The sequence below is a fragment of the Falco naumanni genome, chromosome W (genome assembly GCF_017639655.2).
Source record: "Falco naumanni isolate bFalNau1 chromosome W, bFalNau1.pat, whole genome shotgun sequence".
In the NCBI taxonomy this organism is placed as follows: domain Eukaryota; kingdom Metazoa; phylum Chordata; class Aves; order Falconiformes; family Falconidae; genus Falco; species Falco naumanni.
This window is the reverse complement of record NC_054079.1, coordinates 8,465,587-8,481,497: the sequence shown is the minus strand read 5'-3', so window position 1 is coordinate 8,481,497 and position 15,911 is coordinate 8,465,587. Positions and strand designations below refer to the sequence as shown.

The window sequence follows — 15,911 nt, the reverse complement described above, 5'->3', positions numbered from 1 at the left end:
TTTTTCGTGCCCAGCGAACTAGTGTCTCCTCTTCTGTTTCTTTAATACTCTCCCCTCTCTTAAAGAGGATGCTAATTAACAGTTTAATTGCCGCGTCTAATTCCATCGTGGTGTTCCTCAGAGCTCCCCTCTCTCACAGAAAGGATATCAACAGGGAAGCCCTGCCACACCCGTCGCGGTCTTTCTTAGTGCCCACCCCCCCACTCCCCCCCGAGAGGAATTCAGCGGGGAGCCCTGCTGCGCTTTACTCGTCGCGGTCTTACCACCGGCGGGGGTGCGATCTGCAGCTCTACACCGAACTCTGGACTCCGCTTTTCGCCTTCCAGGTTCCGCCCGTCTCCGACCTCCAGCTCCCTAATCGGACAACTTCCCTTCGGGTCCGATGCACGGAGACTGCTGCATTTAAGTGAACAGCATTTAAGCTAAACCGCATTTAAGTGAACCGCATTTAAGTGACTAAATGGGTCCCTGTTCGGGCGCCAGACAAAGAGGGTCCCCCTTGTAGAATCGGCCAAGTCATGACAATCACACCAATATAGCTACATGCCGTGCTCACTTTATTAAACAAACAGGTCATATTTATAACTTAAACCGACCGCTCTCACGACTTTACACACAGGTGATTGGATAAGAGTCTCTGGCCACATGGGCGTCCGTGTCGCTGATTGGTGAGCATGCTGCAGGCGCCTGATCAGTGTGTGCCGCTGATTCTGAGGTTCCCAGGGCCTGCTCTGCACCTGGCTTCTTGTTTGTGCATAGCTTGCTTGCTTTCTCACACTGCTTGTTCCACGGACAATTTAAAGCTGCTCTGCAGTTTCAACTAACAGGCCTGGGTTGTCCAACCCGGACAATGGTAACATATGTCCTCCGTCCTTTAAAAATCCCTCTACATTAAAAAGTTGTTGTTACTGTACAGGTAGACAGCTAATTTGAATACATTGCTTAAGTCATTCACAATACAAGAGTTGCTCAGCAGTCATGACCACAAGCCCAGGGCTAGCCTTGATCATGGGTGAACACCAGCAGTTGCAGTCTTTGAGCACCTCTTCAGTGCCTGCTGTACAGCAGAGACACTGTCTGGGCCCATCCAAGCAATGGTGCAAACCAGACCCAGCTCCCAGCTTTTGCACATCTGTGCCCAGTGTGCATTCAAGCCACATTTTGGATGGATATGGAGGTGATCACTGAGCCACTGTGCAAAACCCAAGGTCAACTTCTGCTGATATTAAAGAGAGATTGTTTAAATCTAGCCTCTCCTTGTATTCACCTGCTTTTGTAGCCCACTTCCACCATATTCTAGTTTAACATGGATAATTACCTTTTAAAGATTCAATTAAAAACCCCAAAGTTATGATGGACTGGAACCGTTTATGCCAACTGCCTGCACAAAGCAAGATTTTTAAAAATCAAAATTACTAGCATAAAGCAGTGTCTGAGGACAAAAAATCACAGCCAGCATGTCCTATCCACACCTGTGTTTTTCTTGTTTGTTTGTGGGCTTTTTTTTCCTATAACACACAAACATACCACTTGAAGAGCATGCACTTGACTTGTCCAGCACAGCTGCAAGGTGATTCAAACCATCCTTCTGATGTTCCACCTGAGCCCCCTACTGGAGTGTGTGCTACCGAGGCTGGGGCACTAGTTCAGCTGTGCTTTGGCTTAGAAGTAAACAATGACCAACCTTCATATACATTACTAACTGATCTCTGCTGTGATCTACAGAACTCTTAGAAAAATTTATTAGTGGGAGTTTTAAGTACAAAGGAAGTATTTTCAGTGGCATGTTTTGCTTTTGTTTGCATTTGTAACCAAGAAGATCCAGCTTTACTGCTTGTTGGTATACTATCAACTTGCTCTGCAACAGCATAATCAACTAACTTGCAAGAATATCCATGTTCATCACAAAGCACAGATAGAAGACAGGCTAAGAAAAAATACAGGGGAAAAAAGTCAGAATTTATTTTTCTCAGGGTTTTGTTTTTCTAACAAGTAATAAAATGGTATATATTGCAGACTCAGGTGTAGGGTGCACTCATTAAATTTGACAGCTGTTTAAACTTGTTCCTGAATTTCACCTCAGCAGTAGCTTTCAACAATGTTTTGGGGAAAAAGAAAAAGTTAGTTCAATTTAACTGATTTAGTGGTATTGAAGAATTCTTCAAACATTTGTGCTTTGATTGACTTTTTAAACTTATATTCTGTAAAGTGCCATAGACATTTTTTTTAAAAAAATGTAGCATTTTTTAATATATTTTTTAATATATAAACTTGTGTGAGATGTGCAATAACAGGAATGGGTTTTGGTTTGGGTTTTTTTTGTTTATTTTTTATGGGTTTGGTTTCAAACATGATATTTGAAAAGTGACTTCCTAGGGAAGAAGTGGCTGGAGTTTTGATGATATGGACAAACCAAGCATAGACTAATGCAAGAAAATCACTGATTTTGAAGACGAATACAACAGTAGTAACAGCAGCTTAAAAATTTAAACAAAAACCTCTTCTAGACTGATATGAAATAGTCAGATCCATATAATACAGGCAATTAAAATGTGATGCTGTATGCATCTCTGGCAATATACAATCTAAAAGCTGAAAAGGCTCAGCAAATTTTCTTAATGTGCTTTATTTATAATGTGGCACTGCAAAAAGCATTCCTATTGAGCTATTTCTGGGTTATTCACAACACCTTTGTATCTATTTTCCTCAATAAAGTTCTCTGGATTCTGAGGTTTGTTTTTTTCCCATCCAAATAATTTCCATTTTGCATTGTTATTCCACATCAGAGTATCTCAGATCCTAGTGGTAAATGGAGAAGAGTTCATCTTCCTTGAAAGCAGCAGGCACTGGTACCTACAAGGAATCGACAGAGCCCAATGAAAGCAGAGCATGGCAGCGATGTATACACCACAGCTGCCTCGTATAGGAAGAGAGGCTGTGGCAATCCAGCTAGAGTAGATTTTGAACCATGGTTTAATTGTGCTACTGTTATTCTGCTCATAAGTCACCACTATGTACATTTGTTAGCATGAATGATATACCTAATATGTTATTTTTAATGTAAATTTCAATTAAAATGTGAGCATTTTTCTTCCCTGTGCTGTCTTCTCTCTGTGTGCTTGTTTTCCCAACTTAGTGCTTATAACTAGCCTGTGCAAATCAGGGGAATTATCTCCCCACAACAACACTTAAATTGTGCAATAATTTTAATCATAAAACATGACTGTATCATGCTGCACAACCGTGCTTACCATTTACAAGAAAGTTCAAAAACTGTTTAGTCTGCTGCCACTGCCACCCTAGATTTGTGTATTACAAAGAAACAGATCGAGTCAATGAAGAATTTCACTACTAAATGATGCATGCATGCGCAGGTGTCTCCAAAAACTCACATCTGCTATCTCCCAAAATAATCCCAATTATACCTTGGAGCACTGTTCTCTGTATTGTGTATCTGCATACGTAATCACGTCACAATGGTCTAGATGAACTCATTTTGCCCTTCAAAGAAAACTTGGTAATAAATTCAGTACTAGAGAGCAGGTGTTACAGTTGATATGGAAAAAAAAAATCAACAGACTGTGATAGTGCCTAAAATAAAATGGAAGACACAGCAGTGATACAGAAGTGTCAATTCACAGAGAGAAATTAGGAAAATAAATAGTACCAAAGCAATGCTGTTTTCAGCAACTTCATTTTACATGCAATAATGTTTTAGGACTCACTTAATACCTGTAGAATTTCATTCAGTAATGACAAAACATGTTGAGATTTTAACCCTCTTAAGTATACAGCACAAGAAAGTGGTCTGCAAATGTTTAAGAATTTTCTTCATTACAGTTGAGTAGACTAATTTTCGTTACCCTGATGTATTATTTTGATAGCGAAGATTTTGTTTCCCCATTTCAGCAGAATTACAGCATTTATATACAGAATTAAAAAAAACAAATGAGACTTTGTTGTGGTTTAACCCCAGATGGTAACCAAGTACCACGCAGCTGCTCACTCACTTCCCCTCACCCAGAGGAATGGGGAGAAGAATTGGAAAGGAATGCAAAACTTGAGGGTTGAGATAAGAATAATTTAATAGGTAAAACAAAAGCTGCACACACAAGCAAAGCAAACCAAGGAATTCATTCACCACTTCCAATGGGCAGGCAGGTGTTCAGCCATCCCCAGGAAAGCAGGGCTCCATCACGCATAATGGTTGCTCGGGACCACAAATGCCATAATGCCAGATGTCCCCCCTTCCTTCTTCTTCCCCCAGTTTATATACTCAGCATGACGTCATATGGTATGGAATATCCCTTTGGCTAGTTTGGGTCACCTGTCCTGGCTGTGTCCCCTCCCAGTTTCCTGTGCCTCTCCAGCCCTCTGGCTGGCAGGGCCCAAGAAACCGAAAAGCCCTTGATTTAGTATAAACATCACTCAGCAACAACTAAAACCATCAGTGTCCTATAAACATTGTTCTCACACCAAATCCAAAACACAGCACTGTATTAGCTACTAAAAAGAAAATTAACTCTATCTCAGCTGAAACCAGGACAGACTTTTACATAGATCAAGCCGCCATGTGTTACCCTGACCTTTTAAAGAAAAATCCCTATATTCTTCAAAACTGTACAGAGCAAACATCCAGGAAAAAAGTTTTTTTTTAATTCTATGACACTGTGTTAATACAATAAATACACAAAACTTCTGATTTACTCAGACATGAAACAGAGGGACAGAAGAAGTGCATTTGTAGGGAACCATGACATTCACCAGGATGGCAGAGCATTGTTAGCAATTTACAAAATATACAAACATCCCCCAGATAAATAAAAACATATCCTACATTACAGATCAATGACTACAGACATTCCAGTGTTTAAACTTCATACTATGTACTCAATTTGCCACAATACTAAAAAATTAAAGCTTAAGTGCATGCCATACTCTGATAAATAAGACTGCAAAATCTAGTTTTAGTCGGGTACAAAATATTTTAACAAATATCATTAACCTTCTGTTGTCAAAGCTAAACTCAAACTTCTCCCTCCCTTTTGGGCTGCAAAGTATCAGAGGTTTCTGATTTTAACAATTCATGTATAACTGAATCTTCAGTTTCATTTAGGAGGTTTAAATGTGTACATTCAACCCATGTCATTACAAATCAACAGTCCCTATACACAGAACATTAAAAACGTTTTCTCAAAGAGCAGTTAATCATTTTGGGGGAAAAAAAAGAAATCTACTTGCCAAATTCAAGTTTTATTCCTGATATTTTTTCCAGTATATATTATGGTAATGTATGTTATTATGCAATCTTAAAACTTAAATTAAATTGCAAGAATGATGTCCCTAGGATTCATATCCAAGAGATATCCAAGAGAATTGCTTAAATTTAGATTTAAAAGTAATCCATAGAAGAGTGCCTAGATACAACTCTCAAGTTAATGAAAAAAATTATGAAAAGAACAATCTTGATATACACCTGGTAGAAGTGTGATGCCTGATCTTAACAGAAAATGGTGACTTTTGTCTGGAAAGCTTTTAATAACATTCCACACAAATTTAAGTTAAATGATAGCATGTCCACTAGTATAGAATTTTAGACCCCCTATTACAGAGAATATTTAAATTACTTTTAACTTCATGATGCAAAGAATATTTAGAAGAAAGTATATTTATTAATACAAACTTCAGCATAGATGAAACTACTACATTTATCCAAATTCAAGTTAGATTTAAAGAAATTGGTAAAAGAAAGGACACTAATAGGGACTTCATGCTAACAGTACAATACTGATTCAGGGATTAAGCTAAGGGTTTTATTTTTTTTGTAATGCTCTTATGTTATTAAGAATAGACTGTAGTGAAAAAGAATTAATTATGAAAGTCTGTCCACATTCAGAATATGGAGGGGCCTCAGAGTTTTATGCTCAGTCTTACTAAAGGTAATTCACCTTAAGAGCTGAATTCATTTCAGCTACAGTGTATACTTATACCGGTTGTGGGATGTGATCCCTTTCTGTTTTAATTTTCTAAAATAGTTTTAAAAAAAACCCTAAGTATTGTGCAGAAGACTCATGAGGCAATCCAAGAATATCAAATAACATTCAAAGAAGAGAAACATCACTTTATAGTAAGACCTGGTTAAATTTTAGGATATTTTGATGGCATATACCATTATGGATTGTTCAGTTCCACAACACCAATTTAACCTCTTAGGCCTTCAGTTCAATAAGTTAAAATTTAACTTTGTGAAAGATGAAGATTTCTCACTTTTCTAATTCAAAAAAGTTTAAAAGCTTTTTTCCCCAGTTCAAATCAGAGATGGCTGAATAACGTTAAAATGAAATCATCTATCTGTTAAGCGTCATTGCTTAAAAAGCTTGATTTTAGACAATATTCCTGGTAGAAAATTAAATACTGTATATTTAGATTTTTGGACAAGTAAACACAGTGGCTGACAAGGCTAGAGATTTAGTACCACTGTTAAACAAATCTACACTAAAAAAATATTTAAAAAATCCCAAACACAACAAAAATACCACTGCATGTAAGAGGGAAGGGGGGCATGAAACTAGTGTTCCAAAGGGTTGTTTCTTTTCCAGCAAAATTATTACCACAACACATGAATATTGAAATTAAAAATAGCAAGTATATAATAATTTATTTCTGTGATTGAAACCATCAATTAACATCCTTAAACTGTACACTGTATTACACATTCTGTTACAAGGAATGTTTCTGCACCATAGTAATTTCTCACAGGTAAAGAATACTCCATGGAAATAGATACAAATAAACACTATAATTATAAAGTGGTGCAGGTAAATCCTGGACCAAAACATTATTTAAAAAAGATCAGATAACAGTATTCATGCAAACTTACAGGTTTATATCAAAAGCCTTATCTTAAAAAAACCCAAGAAAATAATTTATAATAACTACTTGTATTTGTTCTCCAGCAGCTGCTGAAATTGCAAAAGCAATAGCCAGATCTAACTTTCTATATCTCTCAGTCTATTCCACTTCTTATAGTAGAAATAGGGAAAACAGTTCTTACAAAGAAAAAAAAATTGATCCAAAGTGCTTTCCTGAAGTTAAAAAAAATACCAGTGAACCACTAAAGAAACCCCCAAATTCTTAATATATTTATTTGATTGTTATACATGATAATTCATCCTTAGGCCAATTGTTGAAATTATTTATCCTCCATAAAATATGAAAGGCTTTATATTCTGAAATGCAACATTTTCAAGACGGGCAAAGAATGGTTATCTTTTTAATATAAATAAATTTATAATAAAATAAAACAAACGGTTCCCATTTTACCCATGCACAGCTGCAGAAAAGACAAACATGCTGTGTGTATTTTGATCTATGTTTTTAGAGAATATAAGTGACTGGAAAATAAAGTACAATCGAAGAGAACCATCATGACTTTTCATATTTCTCTACATTCAGTTACTCTTGAACACATTCTGAGCTGCAATGGTTGCTGCTGTTGATGTGGTGTTGGATGCAGTAGTTTGTACAGTTTTGTTGGACATCACTCCTGTTGCAAACTCCTGCTGTGCTTTCTCAAAACTAGCACCAGTTGTGCGGTAGAGACCATGCACCTAGGGAGATAGAAAAGCAGTGAAAAAAGTGTGCCGAGCCTTCCATTTCTTGGTAATCTCAGTCTCAAACACGAAGCAGAGCTGTGTGGTGGAGAAATCTGGTTTGCTCATATGTTTGGGAGGATCTGGAAATGAGTAAATAGACTTTTTCCCCCCCCAAATCCTACAACTTTTGATTGCACTGCCGTGCATGCACAGTTTGACTGTAGGGATACTTGTAACTTTTTACAAATTAAGGAGGTCTTGTAAGTCTTCACTAAAATGTATGTGGTATCTACTCTCTGAAATAACATATTTAAATACACAAAGAGACTGCATCCTTAGCATAATACAGGACCCATAGCCTGTAAAAGCACCTTCTTTCTCAATTTGTATACAACTTGGTATACTCATTAAAAGAGTTTGTAAGTGTGCATGTTAAAACAAACAGCAGGAAACAAAACCAAAAAAAGTACTTTTTAATCTACTGTGTCAATAACATGCTGAACTTTTTTCGACATCAATTTTTTAGAAACATCTTAATTTCTCTGATTGACATGGTTATAAGAACCTATTAAGCTAAGCTATGAGTGAACATTAAAAAGTATAAAATGTCCCAATAATGCAGATAAATATCCACTAGTGTGATGACCAGTTGCTCTGCATAATAAGCAAAGGGATTAAACAATATGACTTATAATCTCTAGTACAACAAAAAAACCAAATCCTGAGTAACTTCCAAGTACCTGAGTATTAAAACTGAAATTCTATTTCTGATTCATATTCAGTGAAGTCATAATAAAGTTGTCAAATAATATTACGAAGACATTTTCATTCAAGTGTAGAAGGAAAATGCATGCTGTAACTTTTTTGTTATAAATGTGACTGTTTCTCATACACAAAGATATACCAGGTCATATCTGAGTATGCATGTTTTTTGAAAAGAATCCAGATGAATGTGGTAGAGCATAAAAAAATGCTCACCATACATTTTTATTGTTTATTTCTTTCTCCCATACCTGAGTATTTATGCAGAAAACAAGAAGGGACATCTCCAGGCTATTCTTAAAATTTCTAACTTACTGTAAATAGGCCAGAAGAGTTTGGGTATGTGAAAACCTTTAAGCGTAACTCTAACTGAGGTTGAATTATTAGAATTGCCAGCACATCATCAGATTTCTCAGTTACATTTGATTGAAACAACATAAAAAACTTACTAGCACATTAGTATCTAAACTTAGGATGGAATCCACAAAAAGAAACCAAGGGAGAAAAGCATCTTTGAGCTTTTATGCTATGCAATCATTAACTGACAGCAAAATGTTACAATAAGCAGAGAAATAAAAAACCTTTTCTGAGGTGCCAGGCATCTCCCTCTTCTACTGATTTTAATGGGAATGATTTTGATAAGAGCTGAAACTTAGCAATTATTTGAATCACAATTCACTCAGCCTGATGAATCACCACAGATTTGAAAATTGCAACCTGGCATCTACAGGTCCTACTTTAGTGTGCAGTGCATTCACATACCCTTTCATTGTGGCCTTACCTCCCAGCTTCTCTTATTCAAAGCTATCCTTTCCCATTTTAGTTTGCAGAAATAAGTGCACTGTAAAAACAGCATTTCATAACTCCATGACAGTATAGGCAAAAAAGTACTATAGAAGCACAGTTGTTAAAAGGTAAGGTACACCCCCAAGAATATCATTTAATCCCCATTACTTTGTGAGAGAGTACCTCTCAAGCAGGAAAGCAAAATCCACATCAAACATCAGAAACAAGAGGGGAATAATAAGTAACTTACCTTTTTAAACATAACTAATGAAATAACAGCAGATGCTGTGAAAAGTGCAGCTATGATTATCATCATAATGCCAACAGGGATACTCTTATTAAGACCAGTAAGAGATGAAATCCACCCACTGAAGGAAAAATAAAAGACAAACTTTACTAGCACAGCACATGAACTATTCAACCACAGGTATCATCAAGGGAAGTTTTATAACCTCCTGGTTCTGGTCAGCTGAATATTTTTGAAGAAAAAGTCATGGAAATTATACATGAGCATATTTCTGTTCTATAATAAACTTGCACAGCTTAGTTGTCATTTTCTCAATGCATGCAGTGAAACTATAAGGAAAATTTTAGCAAAGATGATTAGCCTTGAGGAGAGTTGTGAAGAAATTAAGAGAGACATTAGAGAGTTGCTCATCAACCTTTTGGGTTTTTTTGGTCATACTGTCATTTCAAAATAATTTAGAACTACATGTTTATTTACATTTTCTCTTCATGGAAGATAAAACGTCCCTAAAAAGACAGCTTCTAACTTCTTCAAAAATGAAACAAAAACATGCCACACAGAGTTTCTATGTGGGAAAACTCATTTAGTAGTATCCACACAGTGATGCTTTCTCAATTGGGGTTAATATAATATTTTTTAAAGTAGATAGTACCAGATTAATTAAGAGAAAAGACTGCTATATCACTATCTACTTCAAATATTTCCACATTCTTCAAAATTGAAGCACCAATATAAAAGTACAATATCAAACTCGAAGCCACAAAAAGCAGGTTGTCTTAAGAAAAATAAAACATTAAGACAGAAAAGATTATTTCACCAAAAAGAGCAAAACATTTCTGTAAACCCAAACAACTGTAAAACTTTCCTCTACTTGTTTCAAATTGCTTTGATATCCCCTATGTCCAACTGGACTCTACCAGAGAACTCAAAAATCAAAACTGTAATTAGCATCTTCTAATGATCTGGCTACTTTTCATACCCCTTCCCCAAGTATCTTTAAAAGCACACTCCACATGGAGAGTTGGCCCTCTAAAATTACTGTTTTACTTTGTTCATGTTAATTGAATAGTTAATGCTGTACCACTTATCTAAAGGATGATGCACATATGTTTAATTAAAAGTCAGGAAATGTCCAAGGACCCTTATTGCCACATGACGGATGCACAGACTGCTAAGTCCTTGGGTTGGTAATCTTTAGAAGGGACATTTTGTCTTAGATTCCTGTTGTACATGCAACGTGGCGAAGATGAAGACTTTAAATATGGCCGCTAAGGAATAGAGTCTGTGTAGAGACAATTCCTCAAGGACATTGCACAGGCGCAGGATATGTAAATGAATTATCAGAATTGTAATGAATATGTAAACGATTTCCTGGAAAACTAATGAATAGGTATGAGGAGCTTGTATAAAGGGGGGACTGAAAAGCCCCCAGTGTGCATGACTTTGGTGGAGCGATCCCCCATGCACCCAGTGCTGCCGAATAAAGATAACCTCCGCTCGCCTGCATATTGCTGACTGCTTCTTCAAATCAATTTGGCGACCCAGATGGGACCTGCTCGGCTCGGCTGCGGGACCCATTGAGAGCGGGGACTCCCTAGGGTACCCCCGGGGATTTTTCCGGAGGGGCTCCTCGTCTCATCTGGATCACCGCAGGAGCAGACAAAGACTGCATCTTACGGAGCGAAGGTACTATCTTTATTCAAATATTATATTAATTGTAAATATTATATAAATATTATATTTTAAACAGTACTGTTACGGATTCTGTTCTGGGACCAGTCCATCTGTAAAGCTGTCCGTAAGGCGTAAGATCATTGGATGCTTATGCAGGATGGCATATACCGGGTAGCTAGCACCACAGGTATACATCTGATTCTGTTCTGGTACCTGTTCTGATATTAAGAAAATATCGGAACTCTGATTCTGTTTTGGTCGGGAGCCTAAAAAAAAAAAAAAAAAAAAAAAGTTTGATAATACAGGATTAATAATTATAAGGTTACTAATAATAATTGTTATATTCATTTATGCTGGAAATGTGAGAACATCTCTTTATTAAGTATATTATAAATGTTGGTATGTGGTTATAGTCTTGAACATCCGAGGGGTGAATGTGAACCTCTGTATGTTTTAAAGTGTATATGGTGGAAAGAATTATTGTATGTATGGTGGGGACAAGAAACTGAATGCCCTAACTGTAAGGTTTGGATGCCTTGGGTAAGAGAGAGAGAGCTGTAAGTGAAATTAGAGTGGCCTGTGGCTGGGATAGTGATTGAGATAATATGGGGGGAAAACAAAGTGGTGGAATAGTAAGAAAGTGTCCGTTGGGATGTGTTCTAAGTCACTGGAAGGAAATAGGAGGGCAACCTGGAGGAAGTGTGAATAAGAGGACTTTGGTTAAGTACTGCAATCAGTGGTGGCACCTGTATAAGTTAGGGGACGGAGAGAAATGGCCCTTAAATGGGACACTGAATTATAATGTTTTATTACATTAACTGTTATTCTTGAGGCAAGAGTAAAAATGGGATGAAGTAATGTGTGCAGATATGTTTGTGTGACAGAAGGAGTGTGGGATTAACACCACCTGATCTTTGATGATGGCTCTAGAAAAGGATAGGGAAAAACTGAGACCTAAACTAGAAAGATGTTCTTGTTGAAATTTTTGTGTAAACTAAAAAAAAAACAGAGAGAGCTCAGGTTGTGGTTCCTTCTGTGGAGCAACCAGAATGAAACATGTTGTAAAACAAAAAATTGTACTAATGTATGTAAGACATGAAGCAGGGGGTGGAGAGTCAAAGACCCTGTGAAAGTGTTAACATATTGGGGTGAGTTTCTACAAACCCCTGTACCCACTCGAAGGTGCAACTGAGTCATGCTGGGCGCATGGCAGGCTGTTTGCTGTTTGCCAGCAAAGGCATGATATGTAAGAACAAAGGCTTAAAGCAACAAGTAGCAGATTTGCATTCAGGGTAAGAAAGAGTTAAAGTAGAAGTGCTGTTGCAGAGGCAGGCTTGTGTAACCTGCAGAGCAGGAAGAGCATCTCCTGCCCCGAATCCTTCCGATGGTGAGGAGGAGGGGGTTGCTGTTGCTGACAATTGAGCAGAAGGACCTGAAAATGTTACCCCAAGTGCTGCAGCATTTGCAGTACAACAGGACCGGTAACAGCCCCTTTAGGGCAGGCAATGGGTCTGAGGAGAATAAAGGTGAATCTTTGATGGGGAAATTAGGAATGTCAGGCAGAAGTGAAAGAGTGAACCCCTCTCCTATGGGATCGGATCGATCACTGTGCATATTGTAGGGAAAGGGGACACTGGAAGCGAGATTGCCCTAAACTAAAGAACCAGCAAGGGGTTCTGGTGAACTAGGGACTAGAAAAAATGTGGTGGAATTTTTAGTGAATACAAAAACAACTTATTTGGTGTTAAACTTCAGTGAAAAGAATTTGTTACAGTTGTGGGAGCTGCCGGCCACCAGGAAAACATCCTGAAACCTTTAAAGTACAAACTAAGAAAACAAATAGGAATGCCAAATTCACCAAAATCTTTGTTGGGATGAGATTTATTAGAACATCTAGACGTTTAAAGAAGGAGAAATGAAACTAAAAGTTAAAGATGTTCAATTAATGGAAATCTTGAGCTTATCTTTAATTCAACAGAAAAGTGGAAAAAGAGACCTCCCTGAAGTAAAAGAAATCTTTAACCAGGTATATCTGGGAATAAATTCCAGGTAAGTCAAAAAATGCTTTACCTGCTACAGTAAAAATGATAAGCGGGAGGCCTGCCTAGTTCAGGTAAAACAATATCCCTTGGTCAGCAGGGCTGTGGGGGATATGGCATGAAAACTAAAATAAAATACACTCTGTAATACTTCTACTAATGTAAATCTGTGTGTTTTGCCATGACAGTGACTTGTTATGGGATGTGCAGATGAAACTCTGCATTGGCAATGAAGTACAAGGAATAAGGTTGGTCAAGTACCTCCTACCATAGTCAAGGGCAAGACTGGGTTGGCCTGTGTTTGCCACCGAGAAGAATCTTGAGCTCTGCTGTTGGCTGCAACCCAGTAGGCTTTGAGCAGTGGGAACATATGCCATGCCAGACCTTGATGTGAGGAATGGCCCCCTCTGTTATAAGAGGGTCATCCAGGAAGCAAGAACATAAGATGGCCCATTGAGGCACTGATTTGGAAATTGGAAACCACCTGGCTGACCATGAGGCCAGATGAGTAGCAGAGGAGGTGGGAAAGGAGGAATTATCCTTAATACCAGACGGTAAAATCCAAACTGTAAGTACAGATCAGGAGCCAAACTATTCTAAAGAAAACCTAAAGCTAATTCAGGACATGAATGGCAAAATCAAATTAAATAAGTGGGCTTATTTGACAGATGGCCGTATAGAGGTACCATCCAATTTAATATGGACCACAGCCCTAACAGAACATAAAAAGACTCATTGGGGAGCTGACACGTTATATAGAAGTCTAAATCAGAAATTGATAGGGCAAACATATACTGTAATAAAGCAGGTGACTCAGCAATGCGAAGTGTGTTTACATAATAATCCCAATGTAGCAAATAGAATAAAACTAGGGAACATTAGTAGAGGGAATTATCCAGGACAACAGTGGCAAGTTGATGTTTCCGAACTCCCAAGAAAAGGGGGGGGGGGGTACCGATATTTATTAGTTATGACTGATACATTTTCAGGTTGGCCAGAAGCTTTTCCTTGACGAACAAATAAAACAAGAGAGGTAACAAAGGGATTGTTGAATGAGATTATTCCCTGTTTTGGGGTACCAGCAACAATCTCTTCTGATAGAGGCTCACACTTTTGCGCCAAAATAATACAAGTGAGTACAGTATTAGGAATAGATTGGCAATTACATACTCCTTACAGACCTCAAGTAAGTGGGCAAGTGGAAAAAATGAACCATTTAATTAAACAACAAATAGCAAAAATAGGGCAAGAAACAAATCTAACTTGGCCACAGTCTCTCCCTTTAGCATTGTTAAGAATCCGAACTAAGCCAAGAACAAAGGAAAATTTAAACCCTTTCGAAATATTATACAGGAGACTGTACCAGTTACAATTTGCTGGAGAAGATCTAAGACAGTTGGGAGAGGGATATTTGTGTGAATATGTGAAGGCCTTCCAGGGACAATTAAAGGTTATAAATAAACAAATATTGGGAACAAGGGCCAGGGGGTTAGATCAACCAATTCACTCCTTTAAACCTGGTGACTATGTGTATATAAAGACTTTATCAGGGAAACCTTTGGAAGAAAAGTGGGAAGGACCCTATCAGGTGCTGCTGACGACCTTCACCGTGGTCAAGATAAGAGAACAACCAGCCTGGATTCACTATTCTCGGATAAAGAAAGCTCCTGAGAAATCATGGGCCGTCACCTCAGCAGGACCCATGATACTACGATTTATTAGATCATAACTGTAATAGTAATAATTTCTGTAATAGTAACAATTTCTTTAATTTTAATAACTTCTAGAAACACAATGGATTGTCAAAAGGATCAGGAATATTTGTGTAGAGTTATTCTGATCTGTAACTGTTGTAGAGATTTTAGAAACTGAAACATGGGTAAACAATACCCGTCTTCAAACATTGCAAATAATTGTTAATGCTACGAAAGCTAAGGAATGCTGGATATGTACCTCTCTCCCTAAAGGCGGCTTGATAACACCCCTGTATGGGGTGGCCTCTCAAATCTGGAATTATCTCGATGGCAAATGGCCTACCTGGCCAGACTTTTGAAAAAGCCAAATGATGGTACAGGATATTGCCTATTTGATAATAAAACATATGAGTTGGGTCCCAGATTTGATTTACAAATATTAAACCTAACCACCACAAGTAGTTATGAAAAGTGATAATAACTGTCATTGGAAAGCTCAAACAAGACAGGAGGAACATGTCCTGGAAACCCAGGGCAAAATACTTGTTCCCAATCTGATGGATGGAATGATTAAACAGACATCCATAAGATATGGAACAAGGTGCAGATCCTGCATGACATTACTAAAGACAATTTCTCATAAAGTTTTGAAACTATATGGAACAAACTGACTTTGTGGTTACCTAATTTGGAATGGTTAAAGCATGCTTTTATTATAATACTTATTGTAATAGTTTTAGGAATAATATGTGTATTACTTCAATGTTTTGTTTGGTGCTGTCAAAGACTGATCATAAGGCATAATGATATTTTTTGTAGTTGCAAAAGAATTTTCAAAAGTTGTTAGAAAAGGGGGAAATGAATAGTGAATGCTGTACCACTTATCTAAAGGATGGTGCACCTATGTTTAGTTAAAAGTCAGGAAATGTCCAAGGACCCTTATTGCCACATGACAGATGTACAGACTGCTAAGTCCTTGGGTTGGTTATCTTTAGAAGGGACATTTTGTCTTAGATTTCTGTTGTAAACGATCGTGGCAAAGATGAAGACTTTAAATATGGCCGCTAAGGAATAGAATCTGCGCAAAGACAAGTCCTCAAGGACATTGCGCAGG

At 37.6% G+C, this 15,911-nt stretch overlaps 1 protein-coding gene and 1 pseudogene across 3 annotated transcripts in view; one reads left to right on the top strand and one right to left on the bottom strand.

Moving 5' to 3' along the window:
- The first annotated feature begins 667 nt into the window (after window positions 1-667).
- On the top strand, window positions 668-2,792 carry LOC121080645 (annotated as a pseudogene).
- A 3,834-nt stretch (window positions 2,793-6,626) lies between these two features.
- Window positions 6,627-15,911, bottom strand: part of LOC121080563 (secretory carrier-associated membrane protein 1-like) — a 56,690-nt gene continuing 47,405 nt past the window's right edge. For all 3 annotated transcript variants that reach the window (XM_040578655.1, XM_040578657.1, XM_040578656.1), the window contains 2 exons: window positions 9,394-9,511; window positions 6,627-7,610 (listed from right to left, as the gene is read on the bottom strand). In XM_040578655.1, the coding sequence (XP_040434589.1) occupies window positions 7,452-7,610; window positions 9,394-9,511 (277 nt within the window). In that variant the 3' untranslated portion in view covers window positions 6,627-7,451. The remainder of the gene's footprint in view (window positions 7,611-9,393; window positions 9,512-15,911) is intronic.